At 41.9% G+C, this 27,301-nt stretch overlaps 1 protein-coding gene across 2 annotated transcripts in view; it reads left to right on the top strand.

Moving 5' to 3' along the window:
* Window positions 1-976: 976 nt before the first annotated feature.
* Window positions 977-27,301, top strand: part of Glrb (glycine receptor beta) — a 70,520-nt gene continuing 44,195 nt past the window's right edge. The window contains exons 1-2 of one of the 2 annotated variants that reach the window (XM_010627960.2): window positions 977-1,117; window positions 2,066-2,217. In XM_010627960.2, coding sequence (XP_010626262.1) covers window positions 2,096-2,217 — 122 coding nt within the window. In that variant the 5' untranslated portion in view covers window positions 977-1,117; window positions 2,066-2,095. Of the gene's footprint in view, window positions 1,118-2,065; window positions 2,218-6,086; window positions 6,289-27,301 lie in introns of those variants that run through there. The other variant, XM_010627961.2, reaches the window with a different exon arrangement.

Raw genomic sequence — 27,301 nt, 5'->3', positions numbered from 1 at the left:
ACCGTTTTACAAGCTCACTTTTTCACACTGTATACAAAATAGCTGCATAAATTCAGAACAACAGATTAGTTCATGGAAAAAAATTGCAGCGTAGACACCACTCCTCCACAGGCCTACAACAGGCCCTTCCAGGTCCTGGACTGTATTTCCTACTCTTTGGGCAAAGCGACCCCCAGGGCATTCGAACAGTCAGAGATGCTTTTGTTACGAATGGCATCTTTCTCTATCAGACTAGGACAGGTGCCAAAGCCAGAGACCCTGGCAGAAAGCACAGACCTACTTCCAAACTGCATTGCGTTTGTAAGCAAGAGACATCCACTTCCTTACAGGACTCTCAACATCCTATCCTTTCAAACCCCATTAATCCCTCTGTTATTTGGAAGTTAGGCAGGGCGTTGTCTTCAGTTTCTGAACTGGTGTGGTTACATGGGAATTAATGATCTTATCCCTCCTTACGTGGCATATTCTGCAAAATTTAATTCTTAAAATTCAATTAATAAGTGTATATGATGGGCACAGTTCTCCTGCACGAATCTATGCAACCCTAAGTCATATCCCGATCCCATGGGATGCCTTCGAGAGAGCCGCTCTTGATATAAAGTAGGCCGCTGGGCGATGGTCACCGATCTTAGCACGGGACTGAGCGAAGGACACGTTAGTGGACGCATTTTAGACTCACAGTGCAATGGCCAAAGATGTTCTCTTATTCAAACCAAACAAGCACACATACAAAGAGTTCACAGGAGCCCTTGCGAGGCGCAAGGCTGTAAACCAGGACCAGTGTATCCGAAGAAAGCGCCCCTTGAACAGGACTGTGGGCTGTTCGCGGTCACCAGGTTCTGTCCTCTGGCTGGGCAAAGCGCACTGCCTGCGAGCCTCAGGTACGTCCCAGGCGACCTCTGCACCCTAAAGCCGGCGCCTTGTCGCTGATCGCTGAGGCAGCGGCGCCCGCAGCGTGGAGGGGGCCGGTGGGCTCGGGTGCGACGTCAGGCTCGGGGTGACTGGATCAGGAGCGTCCGCCAGCCTCGCTGCAGCGCGGGGGTTGCCTGTCGTCCTCTTGGTCCGCACCACGGTCCTGGCTCCTGACGGGCGGCGAGGGCAGAGGAGGCCGGGCTGCTCTGGGATCAGCCAGGGGGCGCCGCGGGCAGGGCCTGGGCCTGTGTGGGGGCGGCAGGAGGGAGAGGGGGCTGCGAGTCCGCAGACAGAGGGTCAAGGCGGGCTCGGGGGGCTGCTTATTGCTTATTATTTATTTGGATACAGCAGTTTCTGGTAAGAGCAGGATTCTTATCTGCCCAGAAATAATGTTATTAAAATGCAGCTAAGAAGATTCTTTCAGAGCGTTTTGTTCCTAACCTAGAATTTCTAGAGCAATAATATTAGCAGGAAAGGTTAGGATCTGGTACATGGGAAAGGTGAAAACACTAATGCTTGCTGTGTGTTGACTAACGCGTAATAATCTGTGCTTTCGGGGCATGGAAAAGAAGCTTGCAAATTTAATCTGTGTAAGTAACTCAGTGAATTCAGAGGGTGAAACCCTTTGATACAATTATTTTCTTTATTTCTGCCATTCGTTTAATGCTAAAACAGTTTCATCGTCTTTGAAAAAAATGTACGTACACAATTAAAATAGTATAGACATTTTAAAAGAAAACAAAAATAATTTCCGTATTTCATGGGGGATGACCTTTCTCAGGCTGCGGTGAGCATCCCTCCTGGAATCTTTCTGTGCTGGGTTCGACACCCTGTCCAATTCAGTGTCAATTTATAATTTTTATAACCCTAGAGTCAGAAATTTTATACCAGTAACCTACCATACCGCATCAGAATCTTGTTTCTGATGTACCATTATTTAAACTGACTTTTACTACTACATGAAGCAAGACTTTGCTCCTACTCTGTAAAGGGAATCTGCTATGCAGGGACATGTAGCCATCAGGACTGAGCGGAGAAGATGGGATGCAAATGTACCGGTCCTTCGGGCAGTAATCATTAGGTGTATTCATGGGACAGTCCTGGAGTCATCATTCGCTTCATAAACGTAAACATTTTCTTGTTCTCCCTTGCAGATCGGGCTCCTGAAGTTTAACTTGTGAAGATGAAGTCTTTATTGGCAGTCGCCTTTTTTATTTTAATTTCTTTGTGGGTTGAAGAAGCCTGTTCTAAAGAAAAGTCTTCAAAGAAAGGGAAGGGGAAAAAGAAGCAGTACCTGTGCCCATCGTACGTTCTCCATGTCTTATCTTCTTATATAGAGAAATGTTGCCGTGGTCTGGTTTTAAAGCCAAGGTGGTTTGTGAGGACACAAACCCACACACCTCTTCCTATCAGATAATGTACTCATTTGTTTCGCGGGTAGAAAATGACAGGATAAAGAGATTTTAGAATGTTACAGATCCTTGAATTTAGGATATAGTTTTATAAGATTTTATTTGTGCTGTGGGTTTATGTAATTTCTACTTTCATTGCACACTGAAATTGCATGTTTGGAGCAAATATTAGCTCAGAAAGTCGATTTTAAAAAATAATCCAAAATGAATATTTTTAAACAACTGGATAGCTAAACCATAACCTCAAAGTCTATTTAGTTTATATTGAAGCAATTTCATGTGGTAGATAAAAATCTCTATTTCAGGGTTTGTAAAGGATTTTTATTGGGAGATTAGGGTGTTTTTCAAAAAGCATATTTCTAAATGTGAAGATCCTTGTAAAAACAAAATATTAATTTAAATATACCCCCCCAAGATACAGTTTTACAGCTTGGATTTCTTTATAGGCAGGGCTAATGTTACTGGTGAATAAAAGTAGATAATAGCTAATAGAACAGTTGGAACAGTGTATACATAACTCTCAGAAAACATCGTGTGTTTCATGTAATAATAACAATGTATACAGTGATCTGTAATAAAAATTAATTTGCTGCAACAGGTCATTACTCAGCACTCCAGGGCCAGCACAGATTTCGGGGTGTCCGACACAGTGGCCCTGAACACTGTGTGTGCCCCTTCTTGGCCTTTTTCCCGGGACGGGATGGGCAGCATCATAAGAACCCCATTGGGCAAAAGCCACCCACCTTCATGGTAGGAGCTGTGCTCCTCCCTCTCTCATGGGAGGGGACACAATTTCAGGGTTTAGAGGCCTCTTGTGTGGGATCTCAGTCACGGTGACCCTCGTGTGGAGCAGCAATCTCCATGAGTGAGGCTTCCCTATAGCAAGAAGCAGAGGGCTCTTATGCTCCCCCCACAAACACACCCTTATCAGAGTCTGCAGCCAGCTGTCAGGAAGAGCTTGACAGCAAGTCTTTGGAAACTTTTTTTTTGTTGGTTCCAGGGATCAAACTCTGGACCTTTTGCTTGCCAGGCAGGTGGTGCCCCTGAGCTACATCCCCAGCAAGAATGTAGCTACCGTGCAGTCTGCAAGAGTGTTGCAGATGGAGCACATTCTTTCTCTTTTCATAAATCCACTATTAAATGACCTTATGTATAAAACCAGACTATATGTATTCATGCTGTTGATAGTTATTAGGATAGATTTTTAAAGTCCAATTCTGAAGATAAAGAGTGAAGCCATAAAGGATCTCTTTGGTCCATATGGGAATCTCCAATCTTCGAGTACAAGGAACCACAAGTTCCTGATAAGCTCGTATCATAGTGCTTTAGACGTGCTATACAATTCTTTGAAATTTTTGTCTTTGAGATTTCTACCAGATTTTAATTTGATTTTATGTTTTACAATTATGAGACTAGATAAAGCTTTATCAATAGTTGGGATGGTGACACCACCACAAATCTGGACTTTTAAAAAGCAGATGAATATTGGAGCATTAAGAGCTGTGTATTTTTGAGCATCTTATTAAGAAGCCTGACTTACCACTGATTTACGAACTTCTGAACGCAAGGGTTATCTTTGGTTGTAACTGGTTCTGCAGACACCCAAATTAAGAATCTCAGCTACAGAGGGCTGTGGATGAATATGTAAACTGCTTAGGGTTATAAAATGATCGGTTTGTCCAACTTCTGTAAATTGATTAGGTATAAAATATCGTGACTAAGAGGAGTATTTGATATTACAAAGCCCAGAAGTTAGGCGCAGAGTAGAATAATACTTCTCACTATCTCACTATAGTTAGATTCTTGCCCACAGTAGTTGAATACACTTACACTGCACTTTGAGTTGCTTTGGTGAAGCAGCGGGACTATACAAATGCACTAGTTAATTTATGGAAAAGAAGACTGAAGTCTTCCTGTTCTACAGTTATAACAGCAGTTTCACCCAAAGACTATAAATATAGCACATGTGTTATAAAATGCATAAGAAATAGAAATAAATGACTTGGTTCCTTTTTACCTAGTGGTATCATGTTTTAAATTGGGCAGTATTTGTGCATATTAGTAACACAGAACAGTACGGTTTGACTTGGTGTATTGTTACATGCTTATAACATATCTTGATTACTTTAACCCCTCTCTCTTTCCGCCCTCTCTCCCCTGCCCCCTTTCCCATCTGTAAAAGTCTGCCTTCTGGTTTTCTAGGGTATAATTTTGATGTTGAGTTCAGATCAGATCAGAGATATTCCTAGCCTCATTTCATTTCTTTAAACCTGCATTGTTTTTGAGAGGCTAGAAAATCATAAAGTGAGGACAGTATTCACCACTTATTTTTTGATGTGAGTGAAGTAGCATTCTAAAGCTAACAAATTACCTGATGCATTTGCTTTCAAAATTTGTAGAAAATTAGTATGGATTAACAAATAAATGTATGCTAAATTAGTAAAAGTATTTTTAGGTAAGTCCCTGCACACAGTTACTTTGTACAGCATGTATCGCTTTCATCTGTCTTTAACCTGAGTATGTCGGTCTTCCCTTTGGCTTTCTGTTCTGACTCTGTGTCCAAATCTATAGCTGGAGGAGTTGTCACCAGTCACTGCCACTCCTAGGTCTCTGTCTAGCTCAGACCTCTCTGAAGAGCACCACATCCATGCATCCTGCTGTTCTACCATGAGCTGGAGCTCACTAACACATGATAAAGCCTGGATCCGGAAGACCCCCAGCTCCTACCTAACACAGTGTGCCAATGGTGTCCCAGCTCCTTCTCCAGGCAAAGGAGAAGCCTGGGGATGGGCCTAGCCAGAGGGTGAGCCTACGGCACGCATGCCACCGCCAGCACACGGAATGCCTGTCAGCACCAGAGCCAAGTGACCCAGCCACTGAGCATCAGATCACAGCTGCTTTCTAGACTACAACTTCAACATTTAGGGTCAGTTGCAGTGTTGGTGCTCTGTGATAAATAAGTGGGCTCCATTGTAGCTCAGGCCCACGGTCTCTAACAGGCTCATGGTCACTGGCCTAGACCTTGTCTTTCTACCTGAGCTTCTCAAATTCTGTGGTTGCCAAGCCTGGCCAGTGTGGTCTTAACCGCCTCTGGAATCTCTGACTTAATCCCTTGAGGATCTTGCTTTCACTGCTCTTCTCGTCTGTTTGACAGTGTCCTTGCTTCTTCTCTTTCTCCATCGGGTCTTCTTCCCCACTGACCCAGCAGTTTCCTTTCCACTTCTCAGATCCAGTCAGATGATTCCAGCACAGAGCCCTGCGAGACCCTCACCTTCCGTCTATGGCTCAGGTCCCTGGACCCACACACGCGTGTCTTGAAGAGCAACCGCGGCACCTCCCCGTGTCTGCCCATCCACGCCCCGTGCTCTGTGATGCACAGCTGGCCACATCTCCAGCACATCCCTGCAGGTGTTCTTCCCTCACCTGAAATATAGGTGCCCACGGTCTGTCTGCTTAGCACCTGTCTCAGTGGTCCTGCTCCAGTCGTGCCTACAGCTGCTGTTTATTCACTGATGATTCCAGCCTTTAACCTGTCTCCTTATCTTCAGACTCAAACTCAATTCCAGCCTAAGTCCTCGTCCCTCCTTCGGGAAACCTTGCCTAACATTTTAGAAGTTCCGTGGTTGGAACTCAGGGCCTTGTGCATGCGACGCAAGTGAACTATGATTGAGGCTCCCTGCCAGACCCCTTTCTTAATTATGCATCGATTAGGTGATCCCACTCTGTCCCTTCCAGTTCTCTAACTGCCTCTCATGTTTGCAGTACTGAAGGCAATCATCAACTGCAAAGTGTTCTTTACCCCAGATGGTAAACTCCTTGAGGACAGCGTCTCCTTTGACCCAGTCTCCAGAGGACAACATCAGTGCCTGACGCCACATAGACATCCAATGAGAATTGGCCGAAAGAGTGAATAAAAACCTAAAGGCCTTGATCGCCACTTACTAAGTCTTACATCTGGATTTGAGTAAGTGACTCAAGAATATCTTATGTGATCCCTGTGGATGATATTTAAAAATACAGGCTCAATGCAAGGGAAAGTAGAGGAGTTGGCAAACAGGCAGTCATGGAATACCTCTACCCTGGACTACGGTTCCTGGTGGTAGTTTGGCCTTGCCATATTCTATATTATTAAATAGTAAAATAACCCTGTACAGAGAAGACACAGCTGAACTGAGGATGTGTAATACTGGGATGCATAGCGAATATGTGAGACAAAAGTCAGAATGTCAATGTGCTCACTCAGGGTAGGGTGATAAAGAGTGAAGTATAACTTATACTTTGATCCAGACCTTACTTGTACAAGTACAGTATAGGATGGATAGAAACAGAGCATGGAAGAGTTGATTTGGAAAAATTCTAGACATTGTAACATAAAAATGAATACATGTGGGACTATGAAAACAATTCAAGAAAGAAATGATTGTTTTATTTTAATGATTCCATGTCAAGTATATTGCTTTTCCTAATATCAGAAAAGAATAGAGATATTTCTACACTGTATGAGTCAGGATTTTTAAGGCAGAAATAACAACAGTAGAAATAATGAAAATCATATTAGCAGAAGCGGAAGGACATGAAGATTGAAACTTGTTTTTAAATTTTTGGAAAAGAAAAAGTGGATTTTTGACTTGGCACCAATGGTTAAGACCAGGACTGATTAATAGAAACTACAGGAAGTAATGATTTTGGCTTCAGATTCAGAAGAACTTTCTAACAGGGAACTGCCAAGACATAATTGATCAGAAAGAGAGGTAGTGATGTTTCTTATTGCTGAAGGCACTTGGGCGGGTGAGATAATTACTTAGCAGTGATATTTTAGAGAAGATTTGAGCATCGGAGAGGGGATAGATGAGATGGTGATATTGAAGGTCATTTCCCCCTTGAGACTTTGAAGATTGTGTAATTCTAACACATTGTTTGATTGCAGTGTTATTATTATTCTGTAGCAAAACGACATGGAATCATTCCACAGATTTTACCTCAATCCATTTATTTACCTTTATTTTCATGCATTGACCTGGAAGTTTCTATATGTAGAGCAAACCATATCTTGGTCTTTAAAAACTTTCAGTGAAAGAATTCTTCCTTGAATTTTCATGAATAACCAGATTTTCAAAACTATTGCTTTCAAATCTAGAAAAATCTTTTCATTTCTGACCTCATCCACTAGAAAAAATAACAGACTACTATACGTCTGAAGCGAAAATAATTTCAGGATGATACATTCAAGTGATCTAATCAATGCCTACCATAATTAGTAAGAAAAGGAGTATAATCTTATACTTGTTCATATGCTATGCTTGTATGTATGCTGTATGTGAAACTAGAACATACTACAATATATTTGCAGAGTTTTTGAGTGATGATAATAACAAAGCAGGACTATCTCAGCAAGCCACAGTATCAAGAAAACCAAAACAAAAGTTTTCTGTTTGTGTTTCTGCTCATAACAGATGTACTCACACATGTACTGTGGAACTTCCCAGGCAGGGCAGTGCCAGCACAGGCTGCCACTGGTCATCTCCAAGCTGGGGGAACCTGCCTTTTGTGGAGGACTGAATTTCAGACATCCAGTAGCTTACACTAAGTGGATCTAATGTGCTTCCAAATTGCATTTGAAATCCCTCCTCATTTCTCCCACTTTGGGCTCATACTGTATTTTAGGCTGAAGAGGTTAAGAACAAGCTCTTAAGGGATGAATTTTGCTGTTACTTAGTGTATGGCTATCCTATCTTCTAAAATAGTTTTTGTCCATACTGTTAGCACTACAACTTTAAAATCATTGCATGAATAACTTTTTATTTCTATTCTGGTTCTGTGTGATATTGGGAAAAACGTGACTTGTTTCTGTGTAGTCAGAAACTAAAAAAAAAAAAAGTTAGATGTAAATATGTTTGATATCTTTTATGCAGTTTTCTTTATCTCCTTCTCAGAGACATTGAACCGTTCAATGAGGGCATTTGTGTAACTCGGTCCTGTGTATGGTAAGAAAGATGAAGCTGTGAATGGTCCAAGCCATAACATGCTATTGAAACGTTAGCCATCTTCTTTAGTTCCCGTTTCCTATTACCTGTGGAAATGTCCAAGGCAAATGAATTGGCCAGAAGATGAAAGGCTGACTGGAAAAAGATACTGTTAATCTATAAAATGCATACCCTTGGGGATTGCCGATACTGTTATTAATGTAAGTCTAGATCAAATATTTTGCAAACATTTGCGTATGTATTTTCTTACTACCCATTAAAGAATTCCTCTGTAATGGCATGCTATTATTTTGCAGTCAATCAAATTAATGATCTTCCCTTTCCAAATAACTTCCCAATTTTTGAAATTGGCATCCTTATAATTCCAGTAACTCAGGCATAAAATCTAGGGTGAAACCTGCCTTTTTTCTCTTAAAATGATCTCCAGTGTCTTCACGCTTAGGTGTTTCTTCCCTGTATCTCCTCTCACCACCTTTATCAATGCATCTGTTACATATTTTTCTAGTCATCCACCCTGCTATTTTCCTTGCTGTTTATTATCCATTTTAACATTCTGCTTTCATTCTCTCCTTGTTAGTCTTTCATGCCCCAAACCACAATATCTCTATACTTCCGGATGATCTGGGGTGTGTGTGTTTCCCTGAATTCCTAGGGCCTCCCTACTTTATTTTCCAATCTTGATCTGAAACTACTCTCTCATTTTAGAAAGGCCGATCCACCCTGGACCTGACCTTCTCCTGCTGTTAATTTATGCTGGAAATGACAACTCCTTCCTCATTTTGTCCAATTTTATTAGTTCTCCATGGATTAGCTCAGCTGTTACTTGGCTAAGCAGACATTTTAAATAATTAGAAGTTTCAAAAATTGGTGATTTGAGTGATATGATCAGTGGCATGCCATGGCAGTTTGGCTTTTGATGTCTTGGACACGAGTAGAAATACAACATTTAAAGGGGGGAAAGTTGTTCATTACATGGTGGGTATTTCACCTGGAGTGTTGCTGCTAAATTCTGGTTGTCATGGTTTATGACAGTGGCAATTATGCAGAAGTTTGTTTGGAGAATCACCATTGGTGTTGGATTTACCATGAATGTCGTCAGCTGTTGTTTGATTAATTGTACTGCAGGTTGTTTTCTTTGAAGAAAAAAGAGAAATCAGCTGTGGTTTAAGGTGTTACAGAGAGTGGGAAGACTTCTTTTGTATAGCCCCAAGTTATAAAACCAGGACTAGCAAAAGGCAAATGAATTCAGACTAAAGGATATTGTAGAACTGTCCAAAGAGAAAATGGATTTCTGTGGGAAGGTCTTTGTCACCAGAGTGCGTGGACATAGATAGCATGGGTAGGAGCACAGTCAAACTCATGCCTTAGTAGAGCATTAGGGATATTAAAATCCTCTTTCTTCCCCAAGGTCTCATGTGCCTACAGTTAATGTTGAATGCCTTGATCTCCCAGGATTCAAGTCTACACTGTGCAGTTGAAACTTGATTAGATTTAATTCTCTACATGATGGTGTCTTTCATTTCCTAGTCACACCGTACACAGTATTAACTAATTTATAAATACTTGAGATTAGGGACCTGTATACATATATTTTTATACCCTGTCTTCCTCAGAATTCTTTCTATAATTGCTCCTTTTATGTTTGCCAAGTCAGATGGAATCATGTGGGTAAATGATCACACAGAAAAATCACAAATTGATCACTGATATATCAGTGCCTAGGAAGTAATGCCTTTAAATATGTTCTTTACAATTCTCCTTCTCAATATCTGGACAAGACTTTATCTACATTCTCAGCCTACAGCACTTTCAAAAATTACTGAATTTGACAAACAAAAATGTACCCACTTCTAGGGCCAGGGATTTAGCTTAGTGGTTCCACCAACTGCCTCGCAAGTGCAAGGACCCCTGTTCAATCCCCAGTAACCCAAAAAAGCACCTATTTCTAGAGGTAATTTCTGCAATGTGGCAGAGAGTGACTCTATTTACAAAAGCCTCACATGTCTTCTTTGTGGTGATGTTCCCATTGGCTGTCTCTGATGGACTGCAGGGATCTGAGGACCCTTTACATTAAATGGATTCTCTTACCATTTATGGAAATACACTTAGAATGCATGCAGAAAATTACTTACATGTATGTTCATTCCAACAGCTCCTCTGGGAAATGATGTGGATGTGCAATATTCCTAGAGCTCCAATTGGAATAAAAACAAATCACTTACTAAATCACTAATAGAATATGTTGATAACTTGACCACGACCTTTATTAATCCTCATGAAAGGAAACAACATTGGATTCGTAATTATTCAGGGCAGCTGACTGTTCTAGTTCCTGAGAGTAACTCAGTGAGTAACAAACCAATGTGTGGAATTTTTTGCGCTAACATTCGTCTCAGTGGCACCTGGGCAAGGGTGAGAAGATCATGTGAAGGTCTTAGGTAGCACTCTTCAGTAGCGTCTGAAATTTCTGTTCTCGTTTGCTTGAATATATATATAATATCCATGGTTCAGTTCTGCAGATGGAGGTGTTCTCAGTCAGAGTTTTTGTTTATTTGTTTTATGTGTCGATCTTGTCTTGGCTGGGTCTCTGTTGTGGCTCCACAATCTTCTTCCGTGCCCATTGGCAGCTTGACAACTCTCTTTCCATATGGTTTCAGTATTTTATTCTACCCATTTTAGCCTTAGCATAAAATGTTAACCTTTTCTTTAATGAAAATAAATAAAGTTCATTGAGCAGGAGCTTTCCAGTGCCTTCCTTTTTGCATTCTAGCTACCTGTCCGGTGTTCGTGCTTCTCTCCTCTGCTCTGGTCTCGGAAGAACAGAGACCGCCTTACTCTGAACCCTGGACTCTTTCACCTCCCCCGTCTTCTGAAACATTTTTCTTATCAGCTTCCTGCTGCTCGCTCATGCTTTAAATTTTCTTCTTTGCTTTAGGTCTTTTAAGTGCTTACAAACACACCGGGAGTATCTCACTTGAGAAACGTGTTTAGATTTTGTATTTCCCTTTTACTAATTGTGCATCTTCCTTCTATTTCTTACACTACACCTTATGCTTCCCGAACTGTGCTTCACTATTTCATTACTTTACTTGGATTTCCTTAAATTACAAAAGCTATGCATTATTATTGTTGCAAACAGAATAATCACTTTATTATTCCCTTATTAATACCTTTTGACTGCTGTCATTGCTCCACTCTTTGGTAAAGATATTTATTTTATTCTCTTTAAATAAATCTAGTGACTGTTCTTTAAGTTCTTATTTTTATGTGATAAAGGCTGGTCACTGTCTTCTATATCCTGAAACAATTCTGTTTCATCTGTCCCACCTTTGGATTCCAGAACTTTACTGACTTCTGGGTCTCTTTTTCAACCTCCCTGATTATACCTAATGAGCCACCTTCGCTGGTGATTCCTTCCTTCTTTCCTGAAACACTGAACTAGGTAGTTATCCTGTTCTTTTAGGCTTTGACTCATCAGATTTCCTCTTGGTACTTTCTGTTGGTGTCTATGTTATGCATATATCTTATGATTTCTGGGCAATTATTGTAGCTTCCTATTGAACTCTAAAGTCAATGTATAAAGCACACTACACTGGCTGTACCGTCTTTATCTCCCTCTGAATCCAGCCTAGCATAGGAAATAGGTGAAGAATCTTTGCTTCTTTTGTCTTCCTCGTCTCCCCTTCCTCATCTTGGTGATCCTTGCTCACAGCCAGTTCTACATCTGGCTGTTTCTCCCTTCTCTGCTGTGGCTTTGTCAGGTGTTAGACATCTCACCTCACATCTGTCACTGTCATTGCTTACCTGGAAACCGGAGCTCTAGCCTGTCCTCCCCACTTCGTTAAAGATCAAATTGTTGAACTCAAGACCCACGTATAATCTGAACCATTTTGGAGGCTGCAAAGAGCTGTACCTTATTGTGAACTGAAACAAATTTTAAGTGCTTTAATTTATTAAAATAGTTAATAGCTGAGGGTGTAGCTCAGTGAGAGATGACTTGTCCAGCATGAGGCAGACCCTGGATCCGATCCCAAATGATTTCAAAGCCAAGCCAGAAGCTGTGGCTATTTAATATTAACATAAATTGCTTACTTTATTAAAAGGATTGTATTTTCAAACATCAAATTGATGAGATGAGGGTTGTTTCACATCACTATGCATCAGTTCGGTGGCCAGGAACACGGGAGAGAGTGGGACCCTCCTAACTGCTTCTGTGTTTGTGTCATTATGATGTACTGTTTTGATCGAAGTATGAGAAGAAAATATGATCTCATGCAGACACAATTGGAAAAGGAAGAGTATTTTAACAGACTTTTCATAATTGTGAATGGTCTCCTTTAGTGTCGTGCGAAAGTTGATAAGTAATAGTTCCTCACAGGATAGCCGCAGTGTGAAATCTGAAGTCAGATCAGTGAACATTTTGTGCTCGGTTTCATTAGAATGCACTGTTCTGTTTCACACATCGAAGAGCCTCTTTTGTTCAGAAGTGATCTTATAACATCATGCATTGCACATTTGGAAATTACTGGTTTGCTGGGTTTTGCAAATCTTCCAAATGTTGACACATTTCATTATATAACACCCAAAGCATCTCTTTCTAGTTGCATTTCCTACCTCTTCGCAAAATTCAATAAAATTATCGTTTTCTTACCTCTTTGCCTTTTACACATTTCATTTAGTCTTTCCTGCCAGTGTATGCTGGTAAGGGATACTCTGACACTTAGGATCTATGATATTATTTTATGGATTTGTGCTAATGCACCGGCAGTTTTACCCACCATTGCTTTTGCACCATCAGTGCACATTTAACATATGAAAAGTAAATTATAGTTACTATTGTGAATGCTTTTTACTCTGCGGACTGCCTGAAAGGGTCTTGGGTACCGCGGTGGTCAGTGAACCACATTTTGTGAACTGTTACCCTTTAGCTCCAGCGAATTTGCGATGCTTAATAGATATCCAATTGTTCACTTCTCTGCTCGTGGCTGGCCTCATCTCTTTCCATTCTGCTCTGCAGGTCCTGCGGTGCTTCCTGGGGTGCTGCCCTCTTCTTCCTGCACAGCCAGCGCTCCTTGTAGTCTGTTCTATTGTGTGTAAGAAAGCCTGATGATACGGAGGGTGCTTATGCCTATTTTTGAAGGTTGCAGTGTTCATCGTCACAAATACTTTAGGCTCCCTTTTTGCGCACATGTAGGCATCAGAACCTGACTGTTTGAAAGTTAGAAAGCTGGAGATCCAGAGTGGCAGAGTGGCCTGCTTTCCTACGACTCTGCCCAGCTAGTGGCAGATCTCACTCGTAAACTTGGGTCTTTCAATCCCCCACCCGCCCATTTTTCATTAATGCTCTTGCTACTGCTTGTGTTCGTTTGATCTTGCCTTCACCAGCAGAAACACATTTTTCAGCATCGCTGTTTTTGTGTGTGTGTTTTTGTCATTTTGAGGCAGCATTTGGGGCTTGCTTGTAGTCCCTTACCAGGACTTAAAATTCACTGATGTTCTCCTAAAATAACAGGATGCTACTGTCAGAGGTCCCAGCCTCCCAGGCCTCCTTCCCACAGACGTGTGTCCCAGCACACGGGAGCATTAGCAGTGTTCCGTCTGGACACTACCTGCCAGTGGAGGTATGGTAAATACGAGCTCATTCTAAACTCGCAGCATCAGGAAACAGTATGTCATTTATCCCTCTTCATACTGCAGGCCTTTGAACAGTGCAGCAGTGAGGACACGAGGCAAGGCCAGGAGTTCGGCCCTCATGTGTGCAGCTTGAGGTGTCCGTGAGACATCAGAGGGGAAATGTTAACTAATTGTCGAAGAGAAAGTGGGAAATTCTGAGAAATGGTCTTGGCTGCAGTATGAATCTAGAGCAGTAAATTATGACAACGGGGAAAGGTCACTGAGGAACGTTTGGGAATAAGCTGGAAGAACTGAAGATCAGGCAAGTCATGCAGCCCAGGAGGAAGCCATGAGGAGAGTATGGTGTTTCCCATACTGCTGACCGTGGATGTGGGGGAAGTGTTTTCCCTTCCCAAACCCCTCGGGCAGGGGCGACGTACAGGGAGTAGCACACCTGTTCCCCATAGCTGCGGGGGCACCGAGCAGATGGAGGCCTGATTCACTGTGGGGACGTCAAGCTGAGGGAGAAGTGGTGTGCTGGGGAGGCTCACATCTGGCCAGCCCATGTGTGTGGACTGCAGAAGAGAGGCCTAGACCGGGAGAGAGGGGGACAAAGGACAGGGGGATGTTTCGGCCTGGAGCGTAACGAAGGAGTTTGGTCTGGAAGGGTCTGACAGGGATGGCGAACCCTTCAGAGTGCTCAGTGTTACAAACAGCCCCCTGTGGCACTTGTGCCATAGATTCACCGCCACCCCGTGAAGAGTGGGCTGCAATAAGCTTGGTCTGACAGTGGGAGAGCAGAGTCGGCAGCCATGACCTCTCCCAGGCGATCGAGAGTGGAGACGCTCAAGCGGGGATCTGGAGAGAGCGCGGAGACATTGGAAACTAGAAAGCAGAGGGCAGAGCAAGGTCCAGCTGTGTCCCAGACCCACAGCAGCTTCCCCGACTCGGAAAGGCCTGGCTGAGGGGAGAGGGATGACATTTGTGAATCAGACTCTGGGTTCTGGTCCTGGCCAGGACTGCACATTGTAGGGATAGAGGAAGAGTTCGCGGTGGCACGGAGTGTCAGGAAGGACATGGTGGTCTAAAGGTAACAAAGAGCGTGAGGTTCGCTGGAGATCTCGCCCAGGTTCCCTGGGAGGTGCTTCCTCATGCTGCAGCGTTGGGCAGGTGCGTGTGAGAAGGGGGAATTCACAGCCAAGTCCAAGAGGCCAGCTTACTCAATCACAAGTGACATTTGCTTCTAAACAGGAGTCAATGGGGACATGAAAGGGCTTGTTTTTCTCCATATTGCAAGGGGCGGCTGGTCGCGGGCCGAAGATGTGCTAATGAAAGTCATTCTCAAAGGGAACACTCTCTCATGCCTCCACTGCACATAACGTCACACTGGGAATTTGTAAAGAGAGGCTGAAAATGTGAGGAGCCAGGTGAGGGTCAGAGGTGGCCTTTAGGGGTGCAGTTGGCTCCGTGGGTTCCCTTTCTCCCCCGACGGCTCTGGGGTCCGTTAGAGGGATTTCCTAAGGGTTATGGAGTTGAAGTTATCCATTTCACTTCTCAGCTTCTGCTCTGGCTCTTACTTAATTCCCCCCTTTACAGTTTTGTTTTGTAGTGGCAAGGAAAATACGTCCTCTACAATTAGTTGTATCCATTTCTAGAGAGCAGTGGAAGTAAAGTAAGGATTTGGGAAATAAGATACAAGAATTCATGAATCTTAGGTGTTTATGTCAGAAATTAGGGTAGTCTGTATCTTTGCTTAACTAAACCGCATACTGATAACTTTCAACTAGTTGTGACTCCATTTTTTTTTCTAACTTTTGGAACATAAATCTCTCTTCCTCTTCACATGACACAAAATAGGCTACTATGAGGTATTTGCCACACAAAGGTTAGGTTTTGTTCCAAGCTCGTTACTTGTATTGCCTTACTGAATTCTGGAAACAGGCTTTGGTAAAGAGCTGATGTTTTAGAGTCACCGTCCCTTTTTACAAACTAGCGGAGGCACAGTCTGGGTCTGAAGCTTCCCTCCGGTGAGTGGTAAACTAGGGTTTAAATTCACTTAGTCTCTCTCCAGAACTGGGGAGTTTAATCCCCAGTGAAAGGAGCTTCATGTTTCTCTTCCTTTCTTTCTTTCTTCTACTAGAAGAAAAGGAAATCTTGTCTTTGCTGTATGGTTTAGGAAGTCTCAAAAAGATATGCTGATAGTTTTAAAGTATTATATACTCAAACATAAAAAGATATATAAAAGTGACGTATGCTTCAAAGAATGATAATAAAATAAACCTATGTACTGGTTACCCAGCCTAAGAATAAGAACGTTGCTGTTGTGCCTTTAACTGTGAAACACGGTGTGTGTATCATAACGAACGCGTGTCACCTTGTACATGATACAACTGGCTTCTGTTGCTTCTTGTTAGTAGATTCTGAGGAGGAGGAGGATGCTAATACGTGCCTACCTGGTGTTTTCACTTTGCACCTGAGCTGTATCATTTTACCAAGTTGCAGTGCACGTATCTTAAGGAGTTCGCGAATCTTCTGCTCAGTCATAGGCAAATTTCGGTCTGGAAATATCCCACATGCTGTGTCCCAACGTCTTTCAAAAGGCGAATCACTTCTCATTTTTATTACCTTCGACTGGTCTCACCTGTTCTTGGCCTTCATAAGGAATGAGGAGTACAAGACATAAGACACAGGGGCCAGGATTTGGTTCAGTGGTCCCACCACCAGGAGCTGCCCGGCTCTTCGCATGGAGCTTGCAGGACGGCTGGGCTGACGCTGAGGCAGGGTTGTGCCTGGGCAGGGACTGCAGAGCCCCGGGCGCCCTGCGTGGTCCACGCTTTATGAACGCGAGTTCTCAGGCAATATTACACTAGAGAGAAGATGTCTTCTTCCGTCAGTAACACATTCACTTTAGTTTATGGTAATGTTTTTGCCTTACACACTTCTATTTTTTTTTTAACTTTCTGTCTTTGTGAGTACACCTCACTCAGAAACACCCCAAGCTTTAGAAACAGATTTCTTTATTCTGTAAGCTTTTACAGATATTTGAAGATCTATTTATACTTAATCGTTTTAGTAAGAACTAAGAGGAGCACACGGAGCCTCACGGGGCTGGGGTCACCAGCATCCCTGGCGAGCACCTCCACCCCTGGCCTGGCCAGAAGTGTGAGGAGACGCAGACCAGCCTCGTGTCACCGCCTGTGACATCAGTGCCGTCCTCCCCTGGGCTCGGCTCCTGCTAATTTTAGAGTTAGTTCTTTCTTGTAAGTAGGAGGAGTGCACTTTAAAATAACAATAAAAAGCATAATGTAGTGTATCTGTGGCAACTGTGCTATAAATCTCCATTCTCTGGTACACATTTTTATCTATGTAACGGTGTTTGCATGGGCTGGGCCCTGCAGGCTCACGGATTCCAACTACAAGGATTCAACCGAAAACTAAGTGAAATGTTCGGAGGAAACTGCGCCTGTAACAAACATGTACAGATCTTTCATTAGCCACTACACCATACAACATACCAACTACTTACACAGCATATTGTATAAGGTATTAAAATGAATCTAGAGATTAAATATACAGGAGGATTATGTAGTTTATGCGCAGGTGCTACCTGATTTTTGAAAGGTCTATTACACGTTGTTGTGAAGCAGCTAACCTCCCACACTGTGTTAAAATATAATGCAGTATACTCGTTTTTGTAATTTAGGTTTTCCTGTAATAACTTGTAATTTCAGTCTTCCACAGAAAGACAGCCTGACTTCCTGCCGTGTCCTGATCCTGGTTCTCCTCCTCCCATCCAATGACCCTAAGGGGCCTGATCTTGAAATTGGGCTTAACTCTCTCAAGCTTGCATCCCTTGGATCTTTGGTAACATACTCAGGTTTTCTGTTATGGATGAGGAAAAGAAACATGACAACACATTTCGCAACACAGAACCCAGCTCTCGTAGTTCCTTCATTTTTACGCTTTTATTTTCCGGAGCCCAAAGAATTAAACTTTTCTTTCCACTTCGTGGAAGAAGGGGTGGATAAAGAAGTAGGCCCATTTTAATTTTCTGATTTAAAAAAGTTGAAGTTCTCGTGATCTTGGTGGAGCTTACTGTTGATTTCTCCACGTGCCAAGCACGTACATTTTTTCTTAATTTGAGACTTAACCCTCTTAACACATCTTCGTGTGTGTGCTCAGTACTGTCCACGACGGCAAGCTATGTATGATTACTCAGCTTGCATTAATGAAACTTTATGCCTCTCAACAACTGTTCCTCACTTGCCCTCCCCAGGCTTCTCCGGTCGCCCTCCTGCTGTCTGCTTCTGTGAGGCTGAGTACTTAGTTACTTCCCCGGGACGGGAGTCATATTGTATTTGTCTTCTGTGGCTCCCTGAGGTCGCTGACCCCAATCCCCTCAAGAGTCGTCCATATTGTCTCAGTTGGCAAGATTTTCTTCGTTTTAAGGCCAAATGATGCTCGGTTGCATGCGTGGACCACATGTTCTTTACTCACTCACCAGTCGACGATGGTCAGGCCGGCGCGCCCATCTCTTCCCACTGTGGGCAGCTCTGCGACGAAGGGCTGCTATCACTTCAGGATTGTTTCGGTTCTCCAGCACAAACCCTGAGGTGGGATTGTGGATGATATGTATGACAGCTCTATTTTAAATTTGTGAGGAAAACAATTCACCAACAGTGAGGGAGGGTCCCAATGTTTTTATGTTTCTTGCAGACATTTGTCTTGAGAAGTTAAGAACAGCCAACCAATAGTCTGTGGCTTTGATCTGCATCCCCTGATCGCGACATCCGTGTCCTTTTATGGATGTGTTGGCCATTTGTGTGTCTTTAGGGAAGTGTCTAAGTCCTTAGCCTATTTCTTAAAAGAGGTTATCAGGCTTTGAATTTTTACTATGGTAGGAGTCCCTTATGTATTTTTCAAATTAACATCATAGCAGGTATATGGTTTGCAGACATTTTCTTAGGTTCCATAGGCTGCCTTCTCATTACATTGATTTCTTTGCTGTGCTAAAGCTGTTTAGTTCTACAGGGTCCCACTTATCTATTTTAACATACATTGCCTGTGCTTCTAATGCTCTATCCGTGAAATCATTGCCAAGATAAAAGTTATGTAGCCATTCTCCTGTGTTTGCTTTTACAACTGTTACAGTTTCAAGTCTTAGGTTTAAGCCTTTGGTTGCATGTTGAGTTGATTTCTGTGTGTGGTGTAAGACAAAGGCCCTGTTTCATTCCTTTCCTTGTAGATGTGCAGCTTGTTTTTGCACGCCCATTTACTGAAGACTGTCCTTTCCTGATTGGGCACTCTTGGCCCACGTGGAGAGGTCAGCTGACCTGGATTCATCCTGAGCTCTCTTCTGTTCCACTGGTCTCCATGTTTCTAGGTCTTTATTGTGCTCTTGTAGTCACTGGAGCTTTATACATTTTGAAATCAGAAAATGTGATGTCACCAGTTTTGATCTTTCTTAAAATTATTTTGGCTGTCGATGTTTCCTTACAACTTCTATAATTTTTAAAATTTCTGTATTTGAATTGAGATTTTGATAGGAATTGCACTAAATCTATAGACAACCTCAAGGAGTATAGATATTTTAATGATATTAAGTCTTTCAACCCATGGACATGGTATATTTTTCTATTTGTTTCTTTGGTTTCTTTCATCAATTTTTAAGTTTTTACAGTATGACTTTCATTAAAGAAACACACTCTAATACGAATGTGTAGCCATTCCCCAGGATGACTGTAAACTGTATAAACTCAAACATGTACAAATGAAATGAAAAATAATTTAAAATAAACAGGCAAATAGTTTTCATAAAATAACAAATGTGTAGCACATTATCTTTATGTTATTCCAAGATCATCAAGAAATAATTAAACTGTTCATTCTTGTATCTTAAACAAAGTACTTTGATTACCTTGAAGTTACTCTTAAATATTTTATTCTTTTTAATGCTGTTGTACATGGGTTGTTTTCCAAGCTTACATTTCAGAGTTTCAGAGAGTTCATTGGTAATGGGTAGAAAAGCAACTGATGTGTGTGTGTGTGTGTGTGTGTGTGTGTGTGTGTGTGTGTGGTCTTTAGGGAATCATATGCATGACATCACATGATCTGCAGACAGACTCATTTACTTCTTTTCCAATTGAGTGCTTTTTTTTTTTCTTTTCTGAATACTCTGACCAGGACTTCCAGTAGTACACTGAATAGAAATGCTGAGAGCAGGCCCCTTCCATGCTCTTGAATTTAGTAGAGAAGCTGTTAGTTTTTCATTATCAAGTATGATGTTAGCTATGGACTTTTCATTTGTGGCTTTTATTATGTTGAGTACAATTTCCCTCTATTTCTATTTTGCTGAATATATTTATCATAAAACAGTGTTAAAGTTTATCAAATGTTTATGTGACTATTGATGATTTTTTTATCCATCTTTCTATTGATGTGCATGCTGTGTACCATTAGCTGCTTTTCACATGTTAAACTACCTGTGCATCCCAGAGAGAAACAACCTGGCCATGATGTATGACCCTCTTCACATGCCACTGAATTCAATTTGCCAGCATTTGGTTAAGGATTTTTCTTCTATGTTCATCAGGAATACTGGCCTGTAGTTTTCTTTTCTTGTGGTGTCTTTGTCTGGCCTCCCAATCAGGGTCATGCTGTCCTCATAAAGACTTTGGAAGTGTTCCCTCTGTGTCAGTGTTTTGGAAGATCTTGAAAAGGTTTGGTTTTACTTCATTTTTCAATGTTTCATAGAATCTGCCAGTGAAACTATCCCTTTTTGGACTTTTCTTTGTTGGAAGGTTTTGATTATGGATTCAGACTCCTTGCTGTTTGTAGATCTGTTTAGATATTCTATTTCTTCATGATTCAGTCTTGGTATGCTGAATGTGTCTAGAATTTGTTTATGTGTTCTAGGTTACCTGGGTCATGGTAGTCTCTTATAATCCTTTGTATGTCTTTGTCATTAGTTGTGATGTCTCATCTTTCATTTCTGATTTTATTTTGAAAATCTTCTCACTTGTTTTTATTCTAGTGAGTGTTTGTCAAATTTGTTTCTATTTTTCAAAACTGTTTTGTTAATATTTTTTATTTTTTGGTCTCTAGTTCTTTTCTTCAGCCGAAGTTATTTTCTACTTTTTGCTAACTTTTAAAAAAATCCTTCACTAGTTCTTTCAGATATAGATGGAGCTGTATGTCTGAGGTCTTCCTTATTTTTTTAATGTAGGCATTTGCCTCTCTGAAGCTTTTTTATCATTGTTTTTAAATTGTAGGTCTTGCTGTGTTGTGCTTTCTGTTTGCCTTAAGAGATTTTCTAACTTCATTTTAAGTTTTCTTTGATAAATTATTCAAAAACATGTTCAACTTGCCTGAATTTGTGAATTTTCCAGTTTTCCTTTAGCTGTTGATTTCAAGTTTCATTACATTGTGGTTGGAAAAGACATGGTGTGACACCAACACCAGTGCTGTTAAGATTTCCTTGCTCCCTTCCTCTCTCCTTCCTGCCTTCTGTGTTTGGATATGACATGATCTACCTTGGAAGATTTCAGCTATGCTCAAGAAGAATATGTTCTGCTCCTATTTAGTAAACTCCTCTGTGCCTGTTACATACATGTAATTCAGACCAGGTCCACGCTTCCTTTGTTGATTTTTTTGTGTTTCTTTTGTCCATTTATGAAAGTGGGGTATTGAATTCTCTATCATGGCATTGCTGTTCCTTCCTTCAGCTCTGTATATCTTTGCATGCTTCTACATTGGGTGTGTGCATATTTATCACTGTCACATCTTCCTGGTGGACCAGGCCTTTCATCATTCTGTAGTGTCTTCCTTTGTGTCTTGTGACTTAATGGTGTTCTGTCTGATGTAATATAAATACTCCTGCTCTATTTTGTTTTCCATTTGCATCGGGTAACTTTTTCTGTCTCACCACTTTCAGCCTAGCTGTGTCCTTAGAACTAATATTGGTCTTTCACAGAAAGCACATATTTTTATTTTTTAGAAGTGTTATCTCATTCAGCCCCTCTTTGTCTTTGATTGAGGAATTTAATCAATGTGCATAAATGTAAAAGAATCATCAGCAGGAAGACATTTACCATTACCATTTTTAAAAATTGTATCCTCCTAGTTCTTACATCCCTTTTATCCTTCTTTGCAATCTTCTCAAATGTGTGTTTGTGTGTGATCTTTATATGCTTTGATTCCTTTTATTCTCTGATGTGACTTCTGTGACTTTTATTCTCTTATGTGACTTCTTCTTTTTGTCATTATCATTGAGCTAAGAAAAATATTGCATAATTATCGTCATTGGCCTTAAACTGTGATCTTAATATAAAGCACCTAAAACATTCTGCAATTTACTTCATACCCTCTCACTTTGTTATTGATGTCCATTAGCATCTTTTTTTTCTAGTTATTCCAATACATTTCTTTTAAGTGTTACATTAAAATGATTTGCCATCACTGTTACAGGAGTATAGTGTGAAAGCACTATACAGCACTATACAGCACAGGGTTTTCAAGTTTCAGATAAAGCTGCTATGGGACTTCTCAGCCCCCATAAATGTGTGAGCCAATTCCCCTGGCAAATTCCCTCATATAAAATTTAGACATAGCTGTAGGTGCAGGTGTAGGTGTGGAATATAGACATAGATGATACAGATACAAAGATAGAATGCATACCCCACTGATTTGGTCTCTACAGAATCCTGAATAGTACAATATGTCTCAGTGTATAATTTCTTGGGGTCATCTTTTATGTGTATATGATTATTTGCGCTTCCTGCATTTGGATAATCAATTCCTTCCCCAATTACTATAGCCAGTATTTCTTAGCAAAAGCTTTCTAGTCCTTTCTTCTCCTCTGAGAGTCACACAGCACATACGTGTATCTACTTAATGGTGTCATAGAGAAATCAAAGTATTTTACCTATCTACTCTCTATTCAGTACCATACTTCTGATATAAAGTGTGTGTAGGGGTGTCAGATACCGACTGTCCACTTACTTGTCACTGAGACACACTGTCTGACACCGACAACTTAAAAGAGGGCAAGTTTATTTGGCTCAGAGTGTGTAGAGGTTTCAGTCCACAACAGCTGGCTCCAAGGCAGGGCGGCATGGCAGAGGGGCATTGTAGAGGAGAAACAGTCCATGGCAGGGCAGTGGGAAGCAGACAGAGAGATGCGTGGGGAAGCAGGAAAGAGACACATGAAGGCTCCACTCCTAGTGACCTCCTGTTCCCCCCAGACACCACCTCCTAACGGGGAGTCGGCCATAAGCAGTCATCATCCAGTCGCCTTCCAAAAGCCCCACGCATAGCACATGAGGCTTGGGGGCCTCTAGATATAAACCATGACTCCCACTGATCAGTTCTCTAGCAGACACCAATCAGCTTTTCTATATTTTAATTCTGACGCAGTCTTTCTGGAGATAGTGTCAAGTCCTACAGCTTGAAGGCTGGTCCTCCTCCCCCAACTTCAGATACTTCATGCTCGTCCTGGGCTGTGACCTGTATTACTGACTGGAAGAGCAGGGAACTTCACGTCCTCCCAGGAGCACAGCCCCCGGGACCTCCAGGAGTTCAGCTCACTAGTGCTTGGAGTTTTATGGAGGGTTCACTGTAGTGGCATGATTAAGTCATTGGTCACAGGCAATTCTTACCTTCAGCCTTTCTCTCCTCCCCACAATTTGGGGGCGAGCTGCAGCTGCAAGTCACAAAATCAAAATGTGCCATGAAGCCCCTTAAGCTCCCTTCACTATTTTGTTCTTTTTCATTTTTAGACCACTGATTGAACTGAGTAATTTTAAGAGGCCTGTCCTCGAGTCAGTTGGTTCTTTCTGGCTATTCTAATGTGCTGTGAAATCTCTCCATTGGACTTTCAGTTCAATTATTCAATTATTCAGCTCCAAGATTTCTGCTTGTTTAATTTTAAAATTTTCCATCTGTGTTGAAATTCTCACTTTATGCCTTGTTTTTCTGAGCTCACTGGGCCTCTGTGGGATGTTCACTTTGAATCCTTTGTCAGATTTCATTTTATCAGGGTTGGTTTTGGAGTTTTATTCCTTTTTATGGATTGCGCTTGCCTATTTCTTCATTTTCCAAGAATCTGTTTGTACCTGTGCGTAGAAAATACTTCTACTTCTCCCTGTCCTTACGGACCGAATGCACAGAAGACTTTTAACAAACAACAGACATTTGTGGGCTTCTGAAATCTTCATTTAGTGCAAATCACTCATTCTTTCCTTAGTATGTCAGTTCCTGTCTGCTCTCGAAGTCAGATGGATCAATAGCCAACATTTCTGACAGTTCTTGGAGAAGTTGGAACATGGGATCAACTCATTCCCCCTTCACAAGTAATTGGAGAGTACGTGTTTGCACTTGCTGTGTTGAGAGAGGGTTTGCAGTGAGTCACCTCATCACACGATCTGTGCTTTCTGTGAGCTTAACCCATGTAGGACCCTGCCTGTGCTCTAAGATGGATGAGATAAAATCTAGCTCCTTGGATACCACCATTAAAATATCAGATGAGGATTTTCATGAAGAAAGGGATTGCTTTGGGGAGCAACAGCTTACTTGTAAGGGGCAGCAAAGCAGTTTTGAACACAGGAACTTGCACTTGTAATGGAGTCATCTATCGCTCATGCTATGGGGCGCACTGAAGCCAAGCTGCCCCTTCGGAGTCGTTCACTTGGTAGAAGGGGACTTTGCCATTTCAGAAGGGTTGTGTGTGAGTAGCGGAGGGCAAGCTCTGAGCCCACCTACAATGACTTAGCTCCAAGCCTTGAGCACCCAGTTCCGGGAGCACCTTCCCTTCTGAGGGCGAGGAGGACTGTGTGGCCACCACTCAGCTCCAGTCAGCTCCACGGCTGAGTGCCAGGTTAGCAAGACTGAGTGGAGCCCCTGACTGAAAGGTGAGGCTGCTGAGATGCACTCAGGGATGCTGCTTCACGTGAGCAGCTTGCACTCTACCTGCAGCTTGGCTTCCTGTCTCTGGACTTTGAAAGTAATTGTCCAGCATACTTGTCCTTCTCGTCAGAGTGTGTGTGTGAGTGTGTGTGTGTGTGTGTGTGTGTGTGTGTGGTTTGTCTTATACACTTTTTTTTTTTGGTATTGGGGATTGAACTCAGGTCCTTGTGCTTGTGATGCAGGTGGCAGAGCCACTGAGCTAAATCCCTGGCCCACTGTACACATTGTTGTTGGGCAAGAGGAAGCCATTTCTGTGCATGCTGAGTATGGATATTGGAGGGGAAATAACACCTTTGTAGTTGGCACCAGTTTCAGATGTGTTACTCAGGGGCCTTGTTGCTGTGTGAGGATATAACCTCCTTCTGCCTGGTATGGAAAGTAGTTGCACAGTCAACATTCTGTTCAGACGCAGTTTTACATGTAATTTCTTACCTCAGGAGGTGTGCCTTTCATGAAGCACTGAGAATGTACATTAATACCGTTCGACAAGCATCAGAAGGATTGAGACGTGCTATTCTGGTGAGCAGTGACAATGGGAGTGGTGTGGATGTGTACTTTACACTGTTTGAGAAGCAGACCCCATACTCGGGTGCTCTTCTGTCCTGGCCCTCATAGAACAAGTGATCTTACTTTGATGAAGTCAGAGGTTACCAAGTATAGACTTCGATGAGCTCTGAAAATCACCTGTATACGAAGTCCAGTGTCTCTCCAAATAGATACTTCTGCTTTATGAAAAATCCTTTTTTGAGGGGCCATGGGTGAGATCATAGCATAAGTGGAGATATAAAGGATTTGAAAATGTTTCCACAGGATTCAGTCCTTTCATCCCAGTGAGGGGATAAATAAGGTGACTGTTGTGGAACATGGCTCTTAATTATGATTCTTGGCCCACAAGAACACAGCAGATCTGCCACACGCAGGCACAAACAGACACATTCTTTTCACATAAATTTAGACTAAACGAAACTAATCGTAGAAAGGGTATCTCTCTCTGCCCTGTATTCATAAGTCTTCTGTTCACAACTTAATCTGTGAAAACAGAATATAAAATAAATACAGAAACTGTCAGATGACAGACACATCACAGAGAGAAAAATACACAACAAAAATGTAACCTCACAGTTGTCTGTATTCACAGATATTGCTGACTTAATTAGTCATCTGAATGTACTAATGTAAAGTATTTGTCTATATTTGAAGGTCTATCTATCTCATCATCTACCTATCTAAAAGCTGTTCCATATAGATAGAAATGCTGTGTTGAACTTTTAATAGTTGACTGGTAGAGACTTGTGTCTGTCTGTTTTTTATAAGCCTCTGCCTTGGCGAATGATCAAGATGTCACTTTTCTGTGATCATTGGCTCCTAGTTAAGGCTGTGGATTTGGAAAACGAGAGTGTGCTTGGCTCTCCTGAGTCTCTCAGCTTCTTTCTTGCCCACTTTTTTCAAATAAACATTGTATTTTAAAAATAGTTTTTTATTTATAGAAAGATTTCCAAATAGTCCCGAAAGTTCCCATGTACCTCATTTCCCCTATTTTTATTTTTCATTAGTATGGTCAGTTATTTTTGCAACAGTGTAAGAACAAATACTGGTGCAATGTTTCTAACTAAAGTCATAGTTTGTTCAAATACACTCAGATCTCGCTGACATCCTGTGTCCCATTTGGTCATTGCAGCTGCCGAGGGTCCTCTTGGCTGCTCCTCGGACCTTGTTTTTGATGACTGCTGCAATTCTGAAGGGTTGTGGTCAGGTACATTACAGGCTGTCTCTTGATCCATCTGATGTTTTCTCGTGACTGGAGACTGGGTAGAGTTTCCAGAAGGAAGATGGTAGGCTTCTAATGCCATTCTCATCGCCCTACATCTGGGGAGTGTTCTGTGCACTCAACCTCCTGCTCCCTTGGCTGGCCGTGGCCATCCGCTGAGGTTGAGCTGTCAGGTGCCTTCTCCGAAGTTATACTTTTGTCTCCTTTCCCATCCTGAACCTGGAACAAAGTCACCACGGGAGTAGGAGCTGTGCTCTGTCAACCTGGGAGCAGAGGGTCTACACCAAGTATTGGAATGTTTACATGGGTGACGTGTTTGTTTCCCTCATGAATTTGTTCAGTTATTTACGTCAGTGTAGACTCACGGGTATTCACGTAATGTTTGGTTATAATCCAGTACTACTTTATTTTAGTGCTCAAACCATTTCAGCTTTGGCCATGGACCTCTCTCAGGCACTCCAGTGTCCCTCAGTTGAGATATTCCCAGCCTTGCGGGTTTTTTCTTTTCTTTTCTTGAACACTTTTTAAATTTTCTGTCACTGTAAGATAACTGCCTTTTAAAAAAATATTCTCTTCTCCCCTCATCTTATAGGAGGATGCTAGCTTCTTAAAAATAATGGCGAATAAGCTGGGTGTGGTGGCACATGCCT

This window comes from Fukomys damarensis, unplaced genomic scaffold (assembly GCF_012274545.1).
Source record: "Fukomys damarensis isolate Sample0158 unplaced genomic scaffold, DMR_v1.0_HiC HiC_scaffold_38, whole genome shotgun sequence".
In the NCBI taxonomy this organism is placed as follows: domain Eukaryota; kingdom Metazoa; phylum Chordata; class Mammalia; order Rodentia; family Bathyergidae; genus Fukomys; species Fukomys damarensis.
This window is presented reverse-complemented; position numbering and strand designations above follow the sequence as displayed.